Raw genomic sequence first — 18758 nt, 5'->3', positions numbered from 1 at the left:
CAGGGATCATCTGGGGCCAGATCTTAGAGGGCCACCTGGAGGAGGCCGAGCACCAGCTGGAATTCCTGAAGGAGGTGCAGCAGTCCCTTGGGAAGTCTGAGGTCAGAGCTCTCTGGGGGCCTGGGTTGCTCCAGGATCGTGTCGCCCTCCCTCCTCCCAACCCCAGCTTCCAGTAGAGCAGCCAAGACGGCCTAGGCGTCTCCCTCGCCCTGCGGGCCTGCTGACTCTGCCCAGTGGGCGTGGCTTGCAAGACCAGGGCCTGCCTCCCACAGGTGCTGGTTTTCCTCCAAGCCCTCCTGGCGTCCAGGAAGCACAAGGGGGAGCAGGAGACCACAGCGCTGCTGAAGGAGGCAGCCGAGCTGCACTTCTCCAACATGCAGGCCCTCCCCCTGGGCCCTGAGTACTTCGAAAGGCTCGACCCCTTCTTCCTGGTCTGCATCGCCAAGGAGTACTTGTTCTTCTGCCCCAAGCAGGTTAGAGGAAGGTACTTCTTCATGGGGAGGGGTCTGGAGGACAGGTCTGGACAGAGGCAGGACCTCACCTTGCCAGACACCTGGCTGCTCTGAGCCTCAGGTGGCTGGGGAGCCCAGTGCTCTCCACACTCACAGGTGCAGCGAGCCAAGCTTCTGGGAAGCAGCGTGCGAGCCCTCCATCTCCCAGGTGATGCTGATGCTTGTGGTTCAGGGCCCGCCGTGAAGGAGCAGGGCACTGGCCCAGGCCCCTGCATTTATCCTAAAGAAGACCTGGGCTCCCTTTTTCCCAGACGTCTTCTAAGAAATATATTGGTCTTTACTTGTTTGTCCTGCTTTCCCAGCCAGTTGAGATTCCTTGTGGGCAAGGGTCGTATCTTACAGGCCTTAATATCCCCCTAGTGCCTTATAATGAGTCTTTCCACAAATATTTATTGAGTGCAGTACCATGTGCCAGACGCCATGCAGGTAGTGGGGACACACAGTGAACAAAAGGAAGTCCTCATTCTCTGGAGCTTATGTTCTAGCAAATGTACGAGAGATGGTACAGAGTGGATGATGAATATGTGTGGAATAAAGTAAAATTCCTTTGCTGTTTTCTGAGTGCTCCAAGAGTCTCTCTTGGCATAGTGGAAACCATGCAGCCAGACCCCCGTGTTCCTACAGCCCCGGTTGCCAGGCCAGATCGTGTCTCCGCTTCTTAAACAAGTTGCTGCGATCCTGAATCCTGTAGTCAAGGCAGCACCAGCTCTGATCGACCCGCTGTATGTCATGGCCCAGGTCAAGTATCTCTCAGGTGAGCCTGTGGGCCCTTGTGGCCAGTGGGGCCCCTGGGTTAGCGTCCACAGGCTTCATGCCTGGGCTACTCCACGCACACACCCTCACCCTCACCAGACCTGCCCACTCCTTCCAGCCTCCAATCCCCAAGACTCCGTCCTGACTCCCCACCAGCAGGGGTCTCTCCCACTCAGCCCTTTTGCTGATTGCTGACTTGATCTGTGCCAGGTAATAATCACTGAACTTGCGTTAGGTGCAGGCACTGCTCTAATCCTGGGCTACAACAGTACTCACAACAGGCAAGAAGTTCATCATGGAGTTTGCATCCTCCATGTAAGGATGTAGGGGACATAGACAATAAACGTAGTCTTGCACTGGAGAAAAGTAAAGTGAGGAAGGGGTGCGGGGGTGACAGGGTTGCAGTTTTTAAAAGGTGGTCAGGAAGGTCTCATGGGGAAGTGAGACCCTGTACCATTCGACTTTCAGAGCCTCCAGCAGCCAGAATGGTACCCGTCCACCCTCTCATATCAAGGCCCAGATCCCAGAGAGAGAAGGAGAGGGGAGCCTTCCATGGGTGCCTGTTACCCTCTGAAATACTCTCTCCCTTCGGCCTTTTACCCCTGTCTGCCTGAAAGCCAAGCTGATCTCTTGTCCAGAGGCTTCCAAAGAATCCAGAATGCTGTGGCGTGCCTATGTGCTCTGGCTCTGTGTGGGTTGCCCTCTGCTAAGAGCTCCCCTGTCTTCACCCTCAGTCCTCCCAGTGTCCATCTGGGTGCCAGGTTTACTCACAGCTTCAAGGTCTCCTGGGTACAAGGCAAGGACAGAACCCCTGCCACCACCCTCCATCCCCCCAACCCCACAGGGGTGCTGCCAGCTGCCAGCAGCTTTAGGGACAAAGCAAGGTCTCCAGCTGCTTAGGTTGCCATGGTGACATCTTCACATTTCTGCAGTACACAAGGAAGGAGCAGGGAGTCTGGGACCCAGAAGCCAGTGCCTGGGTTATAGACCCCGAGCAGGAGCTGTTGAGGGACCTGACTGCAGAGAGAGGAGGGCTTTCCCACCACCTCACTGGACCTGACCCCTGGGCTGCCACTGCTGCCTGCGAAGGGCCAGCCAGGCTGCAGGGGGGGCTTCTCAGCCCATGGTGCCCAGGCATTCAGAGCTCAGCTTCAGAAGCCAGTGGCCCTGGATTTAACTGCTGAGTTTGTCCCTTCTAAGAGAGTAACTTACATCACTGAAGTTTCAGTCCTACGTGTAAAAGACAAGCATGGTAATACCAAGCCTGCAGTGAGTGACAGGCAGGTATTAAACTAGCCTTTCTGAAGTGCTTTGCCTGTGTTGGCACAGAGCAGGTGTTTCTTCGGTTGTGGCTATTATAGTTGCTATTATTATTAGGTTTTGTTCTGCTCTTAGGGGTGGGAATCGAGACTTAAGTGTTTCCCCGAGCTTCCAGATGGAGCAGTGCAGTGACTTAGCCATCTCCCTGAGGGTACAGGGAGAAGGGAGGGGTCACACCAAGGCTTGAGTTTCCTGGCTTTTGTCTGGGTCAAGGCAAAAACTGTGCAGTTCTAATTTTAGGAAGAGACCTCTAAGTGGAGCAGAACAGAGCTGGATAAAATGCCCAACTTGGGTATTTCTGGGGAAAAGGACATGTAAAATTTATTCTGCCTTTACATATCCAGTCCTGAGAGTCCCCAAGCATCCCTGGATGTAGAGCTTTGTTTATTGTTTCTAGGAGAGTTGGAGAATGCCCAGAGCATCCTGCAGCGTTGCCTAGAGCTGGACCCCACCTTCGTGGACGCCCACCTCCTCATGGCCCAGATCTACCTGGCTCAGGGCAACTTTGCCATGTGCTCCCACTGCTTGGAGCTGGGCGTCAGCCACAACTTCCAGGTGCAAACCCCTCTGCCCTGTCACCCACTCAGCGTCACACAGCTCAGTTAGCTGCAGCCTTCACTTGCCTTGGGAAAGCAGCCCTAGGAGCTGCCTGTATCCCCCAGTCCCTTCTGCTGCACAGGCTCTGTGGGCCCCTGTGGCTTTCTGTCCTCTGGGTGCTGGAGCCCCACCTCTGCTCTGTTCCTCTAGGTCCGAGACCACCCCCTCTACCATTTCATCAAGGCCAGGGCCCTCAACAAGTCTGGGGACTACCCAGAAGCCATAAAGGCACTGAAGATGATCGTAAAATTACCAACTCAGAAGATGGAAGAAAGCAAGAAGTTCCGTGGGCCCTCGGTGCGGTCCGGTGAGCGGGTATCCATCCTACTGGAACTGGCAGATGCCCTCCGGATGAATGGGGAACTGGTAAGAAATGCCACACTCTCTTCCTTGGTGCTCGGGCAGGCTGGAGGTCCAGAGTGGGCCTGGGAACCAGGCTCTTTGATTCTGGCTGATGTCTCCTTGTGCTTTATTTGAGTCTTTATTCATTTGGGAGCCTATTTCTCCCCTGCCTAAAAGGCTTCAGTGACTCCCATTGACCTCAAGATCAAGTCCACGCCCTGCTGAGCCCTGCATGATCTGTCCCCTGCCTACCCCACTGTCCGCATGAGGATCTCAGGGAGGCAGAGCACACAGGCCCATCAGGGCCACCACAGATGGTTGTGCAGGTTGGGCAGTACACTGTTCCAGTGGATGCTGGTTGTGTCCCCTTGGAATTTTGCAGTGTACAGCCTGCTCAACTGTATGAGGCAGCCCTGGGGCCTTGGATGGAATGGCTGAGCAAAGGCGGGGAGCACCTGGGCATCCTATGCTGGTACACAGGAGCAATGGGGAACACAGAGTCAGGGGCAAAGCCTAGGGGAGCTGGATTCCACGTACTCCCTTGGCCTCACTGGCCTCATCTGCTCACCTGCTCACCGGGAGGGTGTTTGCCAGCAGAGCTCCTGGGACATTGGACTTTCTCCTGTGATGATCCTGGCATAGAGAAGAAACCAGCCCATGTGGCCTTTTCTCCTTAAAGTTAAAAATGGCAAAGATGGGAGTGTGAAATCCTGTTTATTGTACTTTCCTCCTTTAAATCTGTCAAAAAAAGAACACAAGAATTAAGAGTAGAGAAGGAATCTCCATCTGTAACAAAATGTATTCAGCTGTTGATTGAGGGCCTGCTATCTATGCCAGGCGCTGCGGTGGGGCCTGGGGGTAAAGGAGAACAGGCCAGCAAGAGTCCTATCCTTTCACAAGTTCCCATCAGGGGAAGAGAGAGAAGTCAGGGTGCAGTGAGGGGGGAGTGAGGTTCCTGCATTTGCTTGAAACTCTGAACTGGAGATGTGGTCACACCAGGAAAAACAGGGGCATCCCTAAAGGAACCCAGCTCCAGGGAGGGTTACTGACCAGGAACTCCCTGTTGAAATGTGTCCGTGGTTTTCTCTGCCCTGGGCTCCTGTCTAGAAGAGATGGGCCAGAGGAAAGAAAGGAGGGAAGTAACCTGAAAACCAGTTTTGCAGCTTGCTTTGCTAAAATAACAGATCTGTGAGCTGTGGCCTTCCCTGGGAGCCATGGGGTCCATCCTGAGCCCAGCTTCTCACCGCCAAAGGGAGGACCCACAGAAAGCTAAGGGGAGATGTGCTCCCAGGGCCGCTGTGCCAGGGCGCTCTCTCCCCAGCCTGGTTCTTGAGAAAAGGGCAGGGTTAGATGGAGCTGTTCCCCTTAGAGGATGAGTGGTGATGGGAAGGGGTCCAACATGGAACTATAGATGGTTATGAGAAAGGGAGGGAGGGAGGGAGGGATGGGAGAAATGAAAGAGAGGAAAAAGAAGGGAGGGTGGAGGGGAGGAAAGCAAGAGAAGAGAGAGAAAGGAAAGAGAAATAACAAGAAAAAGACAAGTAGAAATTACACTTTGGGAGAAAGAATACTATAAAAAATAGAAGAAATATTTTTTCAGGAAACTTTACTGCACTCAAGGAAAGTAAAAAGAACATGGAATCTTGTAAAACCAGCTCAAAGTAGAGCATAAGAGATCAACAAAGGGGTCCTAGTAAAACAGGGAAAGATGATAGGTCAGCTGGCAGAGTTAAAGAAAGCAGCCCCAGGAAACAATGATAGCATTATAAAATTATAAAATGCAGTCCCTTGAGAAACCTAGGAAGTAGGCTTGCCCTTGCTGAATTGACAACAGACTTTGGGATGCCCAGGGCAGGTGCTCACAGTCAGGGCTTTGGTGCACCCCAGCTGACCCCACCCTCCAGGAACAGTGGCCATGGACACGCAAGGGCTCTCTCTCCTTCCTGCCGCTCTGAGGTGGAGGTGGGCCATTGTGTCTTGGCTTCTGTGTTGCAGGATAGCTCCCAGCTGTCTCCGTGTCCCGTGTCTCTCTGGGGGCAAGAGTGGAAACGGGAGGGCGGCTTTAAGCTTCCCAGAAGAGGTTTTAAGTGTTGTCAGGCCACATGTGGTGGGTGACGGCAGATGGAGGTCTGTTGGCTCCCCATGTCTTAGCACGAGGCCACCAAGATCATGCAGGACGCCATCAATGAGTTCAGCGGTACGCCAGAGGAGATCTGCATCACCATCGCCAACGTGGACTTGGCCCTGAGCAAGGGGGACGTGGACCTGGCGCTGAGCGTGCTGAGGAACGTCACACCCAAGCAGCCCTGCTACACGGAGGCCAAGGAGAAGATGGCCAGCATCTACCTGCAGACGCGCAAGGACGTCCGCCTCTACATCGGGTGCTACCGGTGAGCTCTCACAGCCTCCGCCCCAGGAGCGTCTTAGGGAGTGTTTTCTCCAGATTGTCCCCTGCAATCTGGGTCTTCAGAGTGTGTTTGAGGAAAGTATGGACTTTCCCATGGGTTAGAATTTGAGCGTGATGGGTCGGTCCTGTCGCCTTGCTGCTGAGTTGTGAGGATACAGGGCTGCATCTGCCCTGAGTCATGCTTGCCCATGCCACCATGTCTCACATCCTGGGGGAACCATGGTTCTGCCCTGGCCCCTGGCCCCACTACTCCTTGAGGAAATGTTCAGCAACTCAGATGTGACCGATGTGAGCAAAGGAGGATGGAGAGCACGGGTGGATAGCCCCAAGCTGCTGCCTCTCCGACTTGACATTGGGACCTCAAGGGTCCCTTCCCTGTCCCCTTTCTCAGGCAAAACTCCATCTCTGCAGGTCAGGTGGAAGGAGAGTGCTGTCTGGGGCATTGGGGAGGTGATGCCAAGAGCAGTGGGAAACCAATAAACAGTGGGGTGACAGTCACACTGGAGGTTTAGAAAGAGCAGGCTGCCTCGTGAAGAGGGTTGAGGGGCTGGGAGCGGAGGTCAGAGGAATGGGTGGAAGTGCTGGCAGTGGTCCAGATGACAGATGAGGGGAGCCCGGACGAAGGGCTCCAGCACCTGCCTCATATGAACTAATAAGTATTGGATGATGAGTGACTGAATGAATGAATGAATGTCAGCCAGAATGAACGGGAAAGAGGAGGCAGTGGATTCAGGAATAGGAAGGACACACAGGTCTAAGTGCAGGTGCTTACTTTTGCAGGGAGCTCTGTGAACATCTGCCCAGCCCCCACACCAGTCTGCTACTGGGTGATGCTTTCATGAACATTCAGGAGGTGAGTGAAGGCCTCATGGCCTTGCCAAGTGGACCCCCAGTCTCACTTCTCCCATGAGAGAGACGAGAGAGACCCCTGACCCTTTCCCCCATAGCCTGAGAAGGCCCTGGAGGTCTACAACGAAGCCTACAGAAAGAACCCACACGATGCATCGCTGGTCAGCAGGATTGGGCAAGCTTACGTGAAGACCCACCAGTACACCAAGGTCAGGCTGGACTCGGGTGGGGAGGGCCAGCCCAGCAGGGAAGATGGAGGAGGGTGCACGGGTGAGGGGCTGCATGGGAGGGGAGACCCTGCTGAACTGGGTGCCAAGGGGAAAACTCAGCAACTCCCCACCCCCCACCCCCACGTACTGAGGCTGAGGTTTGAGTCATGTGCCAGCCAGGAGGCCTTCACCTCAGAGGCTTCTGTGTTCTGGAGGGGCACGCAGTGTGCGGTGCTCAAGCGTATAACCAGCCCTGATGCCGACATTTCCTGTTGGCACCAAGGCAATTAATTATTATGAGGCTGCTCAGAAGATTAGTGGACAGGACTTTCTGTGCTGTGATCTGGCTGAACTGCTTCTGAAGCTGAAGAAGTTCAACAAAGCAGAAAAAATTCTGAAGCAGGCACTGGATCATGACTTTGGTGAGGCAGCACTGTAACTCAGTCCCCTAGCATTCGGAGCAGACAGACTGCCCTCGGCCCACACCCTCTTCTCCTGCAGAATGGTGCAGGGGACGGGCTCTGAACCTAGCCCCCCTCCTTGGTCCATCCCCCGCTTCCCAGGGGCCAGAAAGCACTAATTTGAGTTTCCATTTTGCAGTCAAAGACATCCCATCCATGATGAATGATGTCAAGTGCTTACTTTTGCTGGCAAAGGTTTACAAGAGCCATAAAAAAGAAGATGTGGTAGAAACTTTGAACAAGGTAATTGACAAGTAGATGCAAGCTCTTTATCTGCTATTTCCTGATGGGAGCTGAAGATAGGATAGAATAGATAGGACTGGAAGGCTCCAGGCCTGGTCCTCAAAAGAGGATCTAGGTTACCACTCTGCCCTCCACCTTCCATTCATTCCCCCGCCCTTGCTCTTTTACTGATGGTGCACTCAAGTCCTCTGAGCCCAGCTGAGCTGGGCTGGAGAAGGCAGGGGGTCAGACAGTGCCTTTGTCCTCAAGGATGCTGATGCTGATGGTAACAGACAATGCCAGCAGCTCCCTTGCACTGAATGCTCTGTGCTGAGTTCTGTACTCGGCTTTTTGTTTTCTTATTTAATTCTCACAGTAGCTCTTTGAGATGAGCTCTGTGACATTCTATTTGACAGGTAAGGCTCAAAGAAGTTAAGAAATATACCCAAAGTCACTGCTAGTAAGTGGTGGGACTGAGATTTGAACTGGGTCTGGCTTGTCCCAACCCACACTCTCCCCACTGGGCTGCCCCTGACGGGAGACTCCTGGCCATTCTTGCCACGCCCTCCTCACTCCTCTATCTGAGCATGTGGCCTGGCACTTACCCCTGGGGTGTGTTCTGTGGTTGGAGAACATCTCTGCTTGAGATGACGTATTCTTTTGTTTCCCACTGGCTTTCCATTCCTCTGTTTGGCCCTCGGTGAACCAAGGGCAGACTTGTGCCCGCTTCCCAAAACTTAACGCTGGCATCATCATTTCCTCTTGCCCTGATGCTCTCTGTTTACTCACTGGATCATTGTATGTCGTGCACATTGGTGGGGGCTGCCTCAGATCCCAAGCAGGGCATTATTCAGAATGAATACACCCATCAAAATGCAGCCTGTGTTGAGTACCTACTGTGTGCTTGGTCTAGCCTGTAGGACAGCTGAAGCAAATTAGACGCAATGAGTGCCAAGGTGTGATGGAAACAGGTAAACAAGTTGAGTACAATAGAGTGTTTTGTTCAAGTGCCTTTGCTTCTGCTCCTGCCCCAGAGGCAGTGCCAGCTCGCCTCCTGAGTACTCAGCCAGTGGTCTCGCCTGTCCGGAGTGACCTACATTTGCTCAAGCGCCCTTGAGATGCCCCTTCTAAGACGGCTGGCCCTGAGATGAGAGCTTGGGGACTTACTGTGAATTGGCCTGAGATCTGGCACATCAGGCTCCAGGTTTCTGATGCTGAGTTTGCTGGTTTCCCAAGGCCATGGACCTCCAGTCTCGGATCTTGAAGCGTGTCCCCCTGGAGCAACCGGAAATGATCCCCTCCCAGAAGCAACTAGCATCCTCCATCTGCATCCAGTTTGGGGAGTACTACCTGGCCGAGAAGGAGTTCACCAAGGCAGTGCGGTCTTACAAGGACGCCCTCTCCTACTCGCCCACTGACAATAAGGTGGGATCATTAGAGTGAGACCCTGTTCCGTCTCTTGGGGCACAGAGCCTTGCAGAGCTCCCTGTCCAGGAGTGGAGGCCAGCTCCCTCTCTGTGTCTCCCTGAGGAGCTGCAGGTGCAAGGGGCAGGGACCCCTGGGCCCCCACCCACTGCAGCCCTCAGAGCAAGGCTGGAAGCCCATCTTTGGACAGCCATACATGGTGGGTGGAGCAGGGAAGGCATTACTGAAAGACACTGCAGGTTAGTCTGGCGTTTTCAGGTCCCCCTTATAGGTGGAGAGACGATGAGAGGGTAGTTGGCAGGGGCTCTTTGGGTGTGAAGCCCAGGCTAAGCTTCCAAGGAGGTTTAGAGTTGCTCAGCAGGTGTGGCTTCAGGTAGCTGGAGTTCACGCTAAGGAGTAGATGAAGAGCTTAGTGACAGACCCACTCGTGTATTTAATATGCTCTCACTGAACAGGTTCCCGGTGTGTGCCAGGTACTGTGCTAGGCCCTGTACCTACTCCTTGCCCACAGGCTGCCCTCAGGCACAGGGTACAGACAAGTACATACACAGTTCTAATACCATGTGATACCCGCAGGGGGCTCAGGGCACTATAGGAACTCAGAAGAGGGGCACCTGTCCCAGAGTCTGGTCTCAGAGGGCCTCCTGGAGGAGGTGAGGTCAGAGCTAAAGCTGAAGGATGAGTATGAGTTAACCAGATCCTGACTGTCAGAGGTTAGTAAAAGGCCTGGTGTGACTGGAGTATTGGGTGGGAGACTAGGAGGACCAGAGACATTTTCCTAGCAGATCAAAGACATATTTGGAAGGCAGAGCTGATGCAGGAACAAGGCATCAGTCCCCAAGTTTTCCCATGATGCTCATTGCTTAGTTATCATATCCAATCTTGTCCAGGTGGAGCTGGAGCTGGCGCGGCTCTACCTCCTGCAGGGGCACCTGGACTTGTGCGAGCAGCAGTGCGCCATCCTCCTGCAGACCGAGAACAACCATGAGATGGCCTCTGTGGTGAGAGGCTCCGGGACCTCTTCCCTGCCCTCCCCAGCCCTGTGACCACATGCCGGCTACTTCCTAGCCCCATAACCCCAGATGCCTGGCTGACCTGCCCCCAAAAGTGGACTCAGCACTGGACCTGCTGTCCTTCGGACAGGAGGGGTGGGCTGGCAGCAGGGGGCAGCATCGACCTCCCAGGCCACTCTGAGGGAAGGTGGGGAGGCTGATTCACTCCAGGGGAAACCACACCCACGGGTGAAGGCACGGGTGGGCCAGGTTCCTGGGGCTTCGGGAAGTGTGTGGGAACAGCCCTCCCCAGTGCCACCTCTCTCTTCCTGGTCACCCAGACCACCTCCAGGGCTGCCCCAGCGGAGGTGGAGAATCCCCATTCCACCTCATCACCTGGAGCTGGCAGTTCTCAGATGGGGGCGGAGGGACCGGTTCCGTGGGTGTCTACCCCTGGCTTTTCCTTCCCACTTCCATCCTCACCCACCTTCCCCTTCCCCAGGGCCGCCCCGCCTCTTGGGCTTCTCCTGTGGCAGCTTCTCCCAGTGCCCAGAGAGGCGACAGGAAGGAAGTCCTCTCCCACTTTCCCTCCTTACTGCTCCCCACAGCCTCCCCAACACGCCCATGCAAGTGGCTGTCCCAGCATTGTGGGTTTTTCTGATAGATGATGGCTGACCTGATGTTTAGAAAACAGAAATATGAAGCTGCCATCAATCTCTACCACCAAGTCCTGGAGAAAGCGCCAGGTAACTGCCTGCCTGGAGCTGCCCACTGAGACTGCCTGTGTCAGTTCCCACCAAGCCAGGGCTGCTCTCTCCTAGAAGGGTGGGCCCTCTCCCCTCCTTCCTGACCCGGCAGGGAAGCCCCTTCCTCTCTGATTGTTCCCAGAGAGGCAGGAAGCTGATAAAGTCCCAGTGGAACATGCTGGCCCTTCCCAAGTCCAAGGGGCCAGTTCCTGGTCTCAGGCAGGGCAGCAGTTGGCACTGGACCCGAGACAGCCTGTCTGTCCCCAAATCACAGACACTGGGGCTCAACAGAAGTCCCTTTTTGAGGTCACAGCCACCTGAAGGTGGCTAGAAATTTACCTCGATATACAGCTCCATTCCCACTCACTGCAGCATAAAACCACCTTTTCTTGCTGGAGAAGGCTTGAGCCGAACAGGAGACTCAGGCTGGAGCCCCAGTCAGGCCCACAGCAGAGTCGCCCAGAGGCCCAGCAGATTGTAGCCGTTAGCAGTGTGGGTCCTGGAGCCAGACCAGCTAGGTAAGAATCCTGGTCTTTCACTTACCAGCTATGTAACCTTTGGCAGATTGCTGCACTTCTTTGTTCCTCAGTCGCCTCATCTGTAAAATGGGGACAATAAGAGTACTTACTTCATTGTGTCTCACTGGAGACCAGTGGAGACACTGGAGCTGCTGGGATATCCCTGCTCAGTTCAGATGAGTAGTGTCTCCTGGTCCTCCCTCCCCTCTCCCTGCCAGGTCACAGAGCACCCTGCCTGAATTAGCAATTGGTTATCACAGCCTGGAGATTTCTGCTCTCTTCTTTTAGACAATTTTCCTGTATTGAACAAACTAATCGATCTGCTGCGAAGAAGTGGCAAACTTGAAGATGCCCCTGCCTTCTTTGAATTGGCCAAGAAGATGTCCAGCCGGGTGCCTTGGGAGCCAGGGTTCAACTACTGCAGGGGCATCTACTGCTGGTGGGTTGTAGGGGGGCGGTGTCTGCAGTTATGCGCAGGAGGCTCTCCCTAACAGACGTACAGGGCTTTGCTAGGGAAGCAGAAACTCAGTTTCCAGATCTGGAAGTAGGGAGACCAGCGATCCTGCCCCTGCTTTATGCAGATTCCCAGAGTGAGCCTTGTATGTCCCTGCAGTCTCCAGGCCAGATTCCCTATCTGATTCTTGGTGCTTCTCTCGTCCACCACAGGTACCTAGGGCAGCCCAATGAAGCCCTGAAGTTCCTGAACAAAGCGCGCAGGGACAGCACTTGGGGCCAGAGCGCCACCTATTACATGGTGCAGATCTGTTTGAACCCAGACAACGAGATCAGTGGGTGGAGAAGCTTTCGAGAACCTGGTGGCTGAGAGCAAGTGAGGGCCTGGCTGGGCGGCGAGGCAGGGGCGGGACCCTGGGGGAGGCACGGAGAGCCTATGGCCTCTGGGTCGAGGCCCGGTGAGGGTCACAACGGCAGGCTGACGCCCTCCAGCTCAGCGTCTGATGCCTGCGGCTCCACCAGCAGGAAGGAATGGGAGCAGCACGGCGTGCGCACCGCAGAGAAGCTGCTGCGGGAGTTCTACCCGCACTCCGCCTGGGGCCAGACCCAGCTGCGGCTGCTGCAGAGCCTGTGCCTGCTGGCCACCAGGGAGAAGGCTAATGTGGAGGCGGCCCTGGGCACCTTCATTGAGATGGCCCAGGCCGAGGTGCGCGGGCTACTGGGAAGGGATGGGCAGGCAGGAGGGCAGGCAGGCGGGGAGGGTCCCAGGGCCCGGCACGACAACGCCTGCTTCCCACCCCCACAGAAGGACAGCGTCCCCGCTCTGCTGGCCATGGCGCAGGCCTACATGCTGCTGAAGCAGGTCCCCAAGGCGCGCACGCAGTTGAAGCGTCTGGCCAAGGCTCCGTGGGCACTGGCCGAGGCTGAGGACCTGGAGAAGAGCTGGCTCCTGCTGGCCGACATCTACTGCCAGGGCAGCAAGTTCGACCTGGCCTCGGAGCTGCTGCGGCGCTGCGTGCAGTACAACAAGGCGAGGAGTGCGCCGCCGTCGGGACGAGTGGGCTTTGGGGATGAAAGAGGTGGGACAAGCCGGGGCACATGCACCACAGAGCATGGGGAGCAAGGTAGCCCCCGACCAGGGACAGGGAAAGGGGAAGAGAAATGGGAAAGGGCCTCAAGGTCGAGGGGCCTGCCGGGAGGGGTGGGTGGAGCCTGGAGAGGCTTTGGCAGGTCAGAACTGGACACATTAGTTTCAGAATAACTGAGAAGGGGGCTCACGGTCACCCCTCGCCAAGAATGCGAGGTGCTGCTGGGGTCTCCTAGTGGTTTGGGCTAATGCAGCCCACTGCCCATCCCTGGCTCCCACTGTGTCCCACCCCAGCGCTGGGACGGGATGTGGCTTCCCCTCCGCGGAGGCTCTGACCGGCTTTCCCTGCAGTCCTGCTGCAAGGCCTACGAGTACATGGGCTTCATCATGGAGAGGGAGCATTCCTACAAGGATGCAGTCACCAACTACGAGCTGGCCTGGAAGTACAGCCATCACACCAACCCCACCATTGGTAAGGCAGCCAGGCCAGGTGTACCTGGTACAGGAGGGAGGTGGGCACAAAGCCTGTGTTCTGACTGTTGTGGGAACCCGAGGAGTTTTCGGGTCATCCAGGTGCCAGCCCTTATCTGTATTCTCCCTGCCCCGGGACAGGCTTCAGACTCGCTTTCAACTACTTGAAGGACAAGAGGTTCGTGGAGGCCATCGAAGTCTGCCACAATGTGAGCTGCTGGCAGTGGCGGGGGGCTTGGTACAGCGGCGGGGCCCCCTGCCTGATGTTTCACACCCCTTCTCTCTCTGTCCCAGGTCCTCAGGGAGCACCCCCACTACCCCAAAATCAGAGAAGAAATTCTGGAAAAGGCCCAAGGGTCTCTGCGGCCATAGATGTGGTCAGTGGGAACCAGGGTGGGTAGAAGCCATCAACCTACAGAAGTTTCATGGAGGAGTGGGAAGTGGGTCAGGGGAGAAGAGGTTCAGAGAATAACATATTCTTCCCCATTTCTTTATTGTGTGTGGTTAATTTGAATCATGCCTCATCTGGTCTAAGGGGCACCCCAAGGCTTTGTGTTTTTAAGGCACAAGAAGCAGTTTTGCTCTGGGGAAGAAAGAGATCAGCCACCTTAGCTTCTGCTGGGCTTATTGGACAACTTCTAATGGGCCCCCCTTCTATCCCAGACTCTCAGGGAGCAGAGAGGAACAAAGAGGTGATTAAAAAAAATACCCTACAGCTATTTTAATATTTTTATGTCAGCCCATAAATGCCTCCCCTCTCCTGTCTGGTCCCCAGAATCCTGGATTAAAGAAGCAACCGCTTCTCCCTGCCAAGCTGCCCACTGCATCCTTCCTGGCAGTGGCCCAGAAGTCCTACTCTGTCCATACATTCTGTCTCCTCCTCCCCATGTCTTAAGCGGGCCTCTGCTGGTCCTTATCAGTTTGGGACAAACCTGATTATTCTTGCTTTGGGCAGGAACATGCATCCCAAGGAAAACTAGTTCCCATTTCAGCTTTTGTAAAAGACAGTGACCAACTAATTCATCCTCCAGAAACCCTTTTAAAACCTAAGGGGACAAAACCAGTGGTCCCTAGTTAGATGAATAATGTTGATTGTCACTGACAAGAGGGTGACAGCAGTCACCTTTGCTGTGTTCCCAATACCTCTCTTCCTGTTTTTCAGGATGGCAGTAATGGGCCAGTCTGATCTCATGGGAAGGAACTCTGAATTGGGAGGCCTAGAGTCTCCCCAGGTGACCTTCCCCTCTGGGTCTGTGTCCCCCTCTATGGCAGGAAATTAGACTAGGTCTGTGTGTTCCCAATCATGACAAATCCCTGCCAGTGATATCCAGCAAACATTTTTAAGTTTAATAACTGTGTGTTTAAGTATCTTCTTTATATAACAGAGAAAAATAGCACAACAAACTTGAGAATTCGTGGGTGTTGTGGCATAGAATGGTTCTAACTTTTAAGCATATTGATAAAACTGATACAAAGTAAAATACTTAGTATGAGTAGAACGCAGATGTGGCAAAGTTGTCCAGTGACGAAGGTTTGGTGACAGTGAACGGGTAAGGATCCCTTCTAGCCCGAGTTGTCCTTGATGGCTGCGAGCTGTGTTTTTGTAACATATTGCTGATCAGGTACATGGCCTCTTGGTATGAGTCAATGATCTGGAACTCTTTCCCCAGGTAACTCCCATCATTCCTATGGGAAGCCAGCTGCCTTAATTATGACCTGCTTTACAGCCTAGTTTCTTAGAGTGGGTTCTGTTGAGAGAAAAAAAAAACAAAAAACAAGAAGTGATCCTGTGGCCCTAGATGGGGAGCGGACAGGCTTAGTCCAGCCACGGGCTGTGTCCTTGGGTTGGGAGCCTGCAGGGGCTTCCTGCTAGGGTATTGGAGCTGTGGGGGGCTGCCGCCCAGATCCCCAGGCTGGTTTTGGAATATGCATGCTGGAGCAATCTCTGCAAAAGAGTTCCCAGGGATCAGTGTGATGGGACACAAGGCAGCTTGATGCACCGAGGTACTCCACCCTGAGAAGCCTAAGACCCGGCTGTCCCCACCCAAGCTGGTTACAGGGACAGGCTGCCCCACCACAGGCCAGACTCCAAGCCCTGAGCTCTCTAATGGCCACTGACGATATGGCCATGTGACCATGGCAAGAGATAGATACCTAAAGGGTGACAGAACTGCCAAAGAGGAGGATAAAACATATAGAAACAGAGGCAGACACAGGAAAACAACTTAAGCCTCAAACATGCACACGAGGCTTGCACATTCCAGGGCCTCCTCTGAGTGCTGGGTGCGTATGAACTGAGCAAGCACATGAGGTGAGCAGTGTGATTATTTGGACAATATTGGGGACACTCAGGAACAGAGAGGGGATGTAATTTGCACAAGTCACCTCACTAGTTAGTAGAAGAGCTGGGATTTGAACCCCAGCACTCTGGATCTCTGCTCTTAACCAGTAATCCATAGAGAAGAAATGAGGGGAGCCCAGCACAGGCCAGAGGCAGATAATTAGAGCAAGAAATGGAGACCCAAGTCAGGTCTCTTTTTGGTGCCCCCTCCCAGTGCTTGTATAAATCACGACCATTCCTAGAGGGGAGGTCGACCTTGCTCCACAGGCCCCTAGACTGGGGCTCCCCAGGGCAGGGTGCAGCCTGCTCTTCTGGCCTTTGGCCCGAGCTGCCAGGGACAGGTCAGACAGGTCTGGTTGGTGCAGATGGATGAGGTTCTGCTGCTTCCGGTGCTCAAGTCCCCAGGGACCTCAGCCACTCAGTCCCACACAAGGCCTCCACCAGCCACAATCCCACTGCCCGCCCCCACCGAGAGGGTATGACTTCATCCTAGGGCCAGGACCCAGCTCAGTGTGGGTGAGCAGCAAGTATGCCCTCACCCATCCCAAGCAGGTAGCCCTGTCCCAGAAGACTGCCCTGCTTCTGCTCCCTACCTCTGCCCAGGTGACCACTGGAGATGGGTTCATCCAAGGGGAAAACGGCTCCATCTGCCTGGCCAGCCTCTTCTAGCTGGCTTCCTGTCTCCAAGTTAACTGACTGGCATGGGAAGAGGCCCAATGTGTTGTGTCCCCCACTTCTGTCCCCAACACAGCCTTAGTGTCTGTACTGCCCGGCAGGGCCTGTCTCCCTCTCCCTCTCCGCTGCCTCCCCGTCTCTCCCCACTGCCTCCGGAGGGTGTACCCGTGCTCCCAGTCCCAAAAATGTGTTCCCAGATCCACAAACGCAGAGCACAGTTAAAAATAGAGTCTCTTTATTGGTACCTGTAAGCTCAGGTACAAGGTGTTCCCACAAGCTCACAGGCTGGCAAGGCCTCCTAGGCAAGAGGGCAGGCCCAGAGCCTGGGCTTCTTGGCACAGACACAGAAAAATGAATAAATTATAGTTCTAATACTCAGGGACAATATAGAAATTATGATGCAAAATTCAACATCAGCAAACAAATGGCATAAAAGCCATAGTCACCCTTCGCCCCAGCCATCTGGCCTTAGGGTGCAGGCAGGTGGACCAGGCTGGAGTGCAGTGCCCAGAAGGCCCTGAGGGGCGTGCGATGGGCCCTGAGGCAGCCCCTTACCTTCTCTGGGCCTCCTGCTTCCCCCTCCTGCGTTGATGGGCTCAGGATAAAGGCTGTGGACTTTGGTGGGGAAGGAGGGAGGCAGGGCCGAGGACAGGAAGCAGAGGGGGCTGCATGGGGCAGAAGAGGGTTTGGTCACGGTTGGTCAGCCCAGCCCCTCCCCCTGCCCAGACACTGTCCTGGGCCAGCCCCTGCTTGCTCAGCCATCCAGAGCCAGGAAGCTGCCATATTAGACAGAGGGCTCAAATCCACGCCTGGTCTACCCCAAAGCCCGGACAGGGCAGGGCTGCAGGACTACAAGGCAAAAAGACTCACAGGGGGTCTGTGCCCCACCCTAAGCCCAGCATTGCCCACCAGTCAGAGAGGAGAGGCCAAAACCACCTAATCTCCAAATAAATTATGGAAATAAATTACAGTTTTCACAGTCCAGAAGATTCAGCCACCCATGGGTCTAGGGCTCAGAGTGGCAGGAGAAGCCATAAGAAGTGGCTGATTTCCTCCCCGTCTGGCTGTCTTTGGGCTGAGGAACATTATACAAGACAGAAGAGGAGTCTACAAAGCTCCAGGGGAGCCACATTTCTTCCTGGCCCGTGCCGTAGAAATGGAGGAGATGGTGTGGGCAAGGGGGGCTGGGCAGCCAAAAGGGGACCCCCCCCACCCCCCTCAGCACAGAAAGTTACAAAAATAAATAAATCAATCCAGAGTGTTGCACGAAAATTAGGAGTGCCCACATGGGAGCCGGCCAATACATACAGAAAGACCTCAGGGAGCCCCCAAATTACAATGAAGCAGCAACAGGACTCTTGGCGCCGGAAAAAGGCACTGTAGCCCTCACACCAGCACAGGCTCCACCAGTGAGGCCGGGGCAGTGTCCTCAAACAATTGGCTGTCCACAAAGGGAGCCAGGGCCTCCGCAGCTGGCTCAGACAAGCCCATGATGGACTCCAGGAAGCAAGTACTGGCATCCCCGGGGGGAGAAAAGGCAGGCAAGGCAAAGTGGGGCACCTCAAGGTGGTCAAGGCTGTCAGACACCTTCCGGGAGGTGTAGTGGGGCCCCAGACTATAGTCCGGCAAGGCCTGGAGCAGCTCAAAGGAGTCACAGGAAGACAAGCTGAGGTCCACTGAGCTGCTCTGGTGGGCATCCGTGCTGGTTGGCACTGGGGGGCCAGGGAGGCTGCCTTCCCCTGACCCTTCAAGGCCACTGTTGAGGAAGCAGCTGGCGTCCAGGTTGGCGTTCTCATCCAGGATGCCTGATGTAAGGCTGGAGCTGGAATAGCTATGGGTCCAGCTGGCCAGGCCAGCGGGGTCACTGGTACCAAAGATGTCAGCTGGGTGGAAGCAGCTGAGGTTGTCCAGGCCGCCCACACCCCCTTCCTCCTCCTCCTCCTCCTCTCCGCCCAGGTCAGAGTCACTGAAGCTCAGGATCCGAGCCAGGTTGTCGTCGTCCACACCAGGCTGGAAGCCAGGGCCGGGCAGGGCCGGGTGGGCAGGGCCATCAGGGGCCTCGCTGGTGCCCGAGGCTGTGGACGAATCGGTCATGTCGCTGCTGCAGCTGTTGTCTCCCAGCTCACTGCTCACGGGGGGCTTGGCCAGCGGGAATGTGGAGGCCAAGGCCTGCTCCCCAGGGCTGGGTACACCACCCTGGGCTGAGGCCTCCAGCTCCCCAAGGCTCTCGGCTCCCTGCTCTAGCTGTAGGCGGGTAAGCGTGTGGATAAAATGGGTCTGAACTCGAGCCTGGTTAAATTCCACACGGCCCTTGGGGTTCTCACAGCCCTCCCTGCAGCAGCCACAGGGGAATGCTGTGTGGTCCATCTGCAAAGACA

General features: G+C 55.1%; 2 protein-coding genes across 7 annotated transcripts in view; one reads left to right on the top strand and one right to left on the bottom strand.

The window, feature by feature from the left end:
- The window catches only part of TTC21A (tetratricopeptide repeat domain 21A), a 31248-nt gene extending 17176 nt beyond the window's left edge, over positions 1–14072 (top strand). The window contains 21 exon segments of the mRNA XM_014552507.2: positions 4–101; positions 273–473; positions 1137–1266; positions 2983–3140; positions 3333–3548; positions 5676–5914; positions 6712–6784; positions 6879–6989; positions 7273–7411; positions 7590–7693; positions 8909–9097; positions 9988–10098; positions 10754–10835; positions 11642–11792; positions 12020–12140; positions 12142–12182; positions 12329–12512; positions 12612–12836; positions 13245–13365; positions 13506–13573; positions 13659–14072. Of these exon segments, the coding sequence (XP_014407993.2) occupies positions 4–101; positions 273–473; positions 1137–1266; positions 2983–3140; positions 3333–3548; positions 5676–5914; positions 6712–6784; positions 6879–6989; positions 7273–7411; positions 7590–7693; positions 8909–9097; positions 9988–10098; positions 10754–10835; positions 11642–11792; positions 12020–12140; positions 12142–12182; positions 12329–12512; positions 12612–12836; positions 13245–13365; positions 13506–13573; positions 13659–13736 (2840 nt within the window). The 3' untranslated portion in view covers positions 13737–14072.
- Positions 14073–16593: 2521 nt separating this feature from the next.
- CSRNP1 (cysteine and serine rich nuclear protein 1) overlaps positions 16594–18758 on the bottom strand; it is a 13084-nt gene continuing 10919 nt past the window's right edge. For all 6 annotated transcript variants that reach the window (XM_032459190.1, XM_014552511.2, XM_014552510.2 and 3 more), the window contains one exon: positions 16594–18747. In XM_032459190.1, coding sequence (XP_032315081.1) covers positions 17767–18747 — 981 coding nt within the window. In that variant the 3' untranslated portion in view covers positions 16594–17766. The remainder of the gene's footprint in view (positions 18748–18758) is intronic.

This window comes from Camelus ferus, chromosome 17 (assembly GCF_009834535.1).
Source record: "Camelus ferus isolate YT-003-E chromosome 17, BCGSAC_Cfer_1.0, whole genome shotgun sequence".
In the NCBI taxonomy this organism is placed as follows: Eukaryota; Metazoa; Chordata; class Mammalia; order Artiodactyla; family Camelidae; genus Camelus; species Camelus ferus.
Note: the sequence above shows the minus strand (reverse complement) of the source record. Positions and strands in the feature narration are given on the sequence as shown.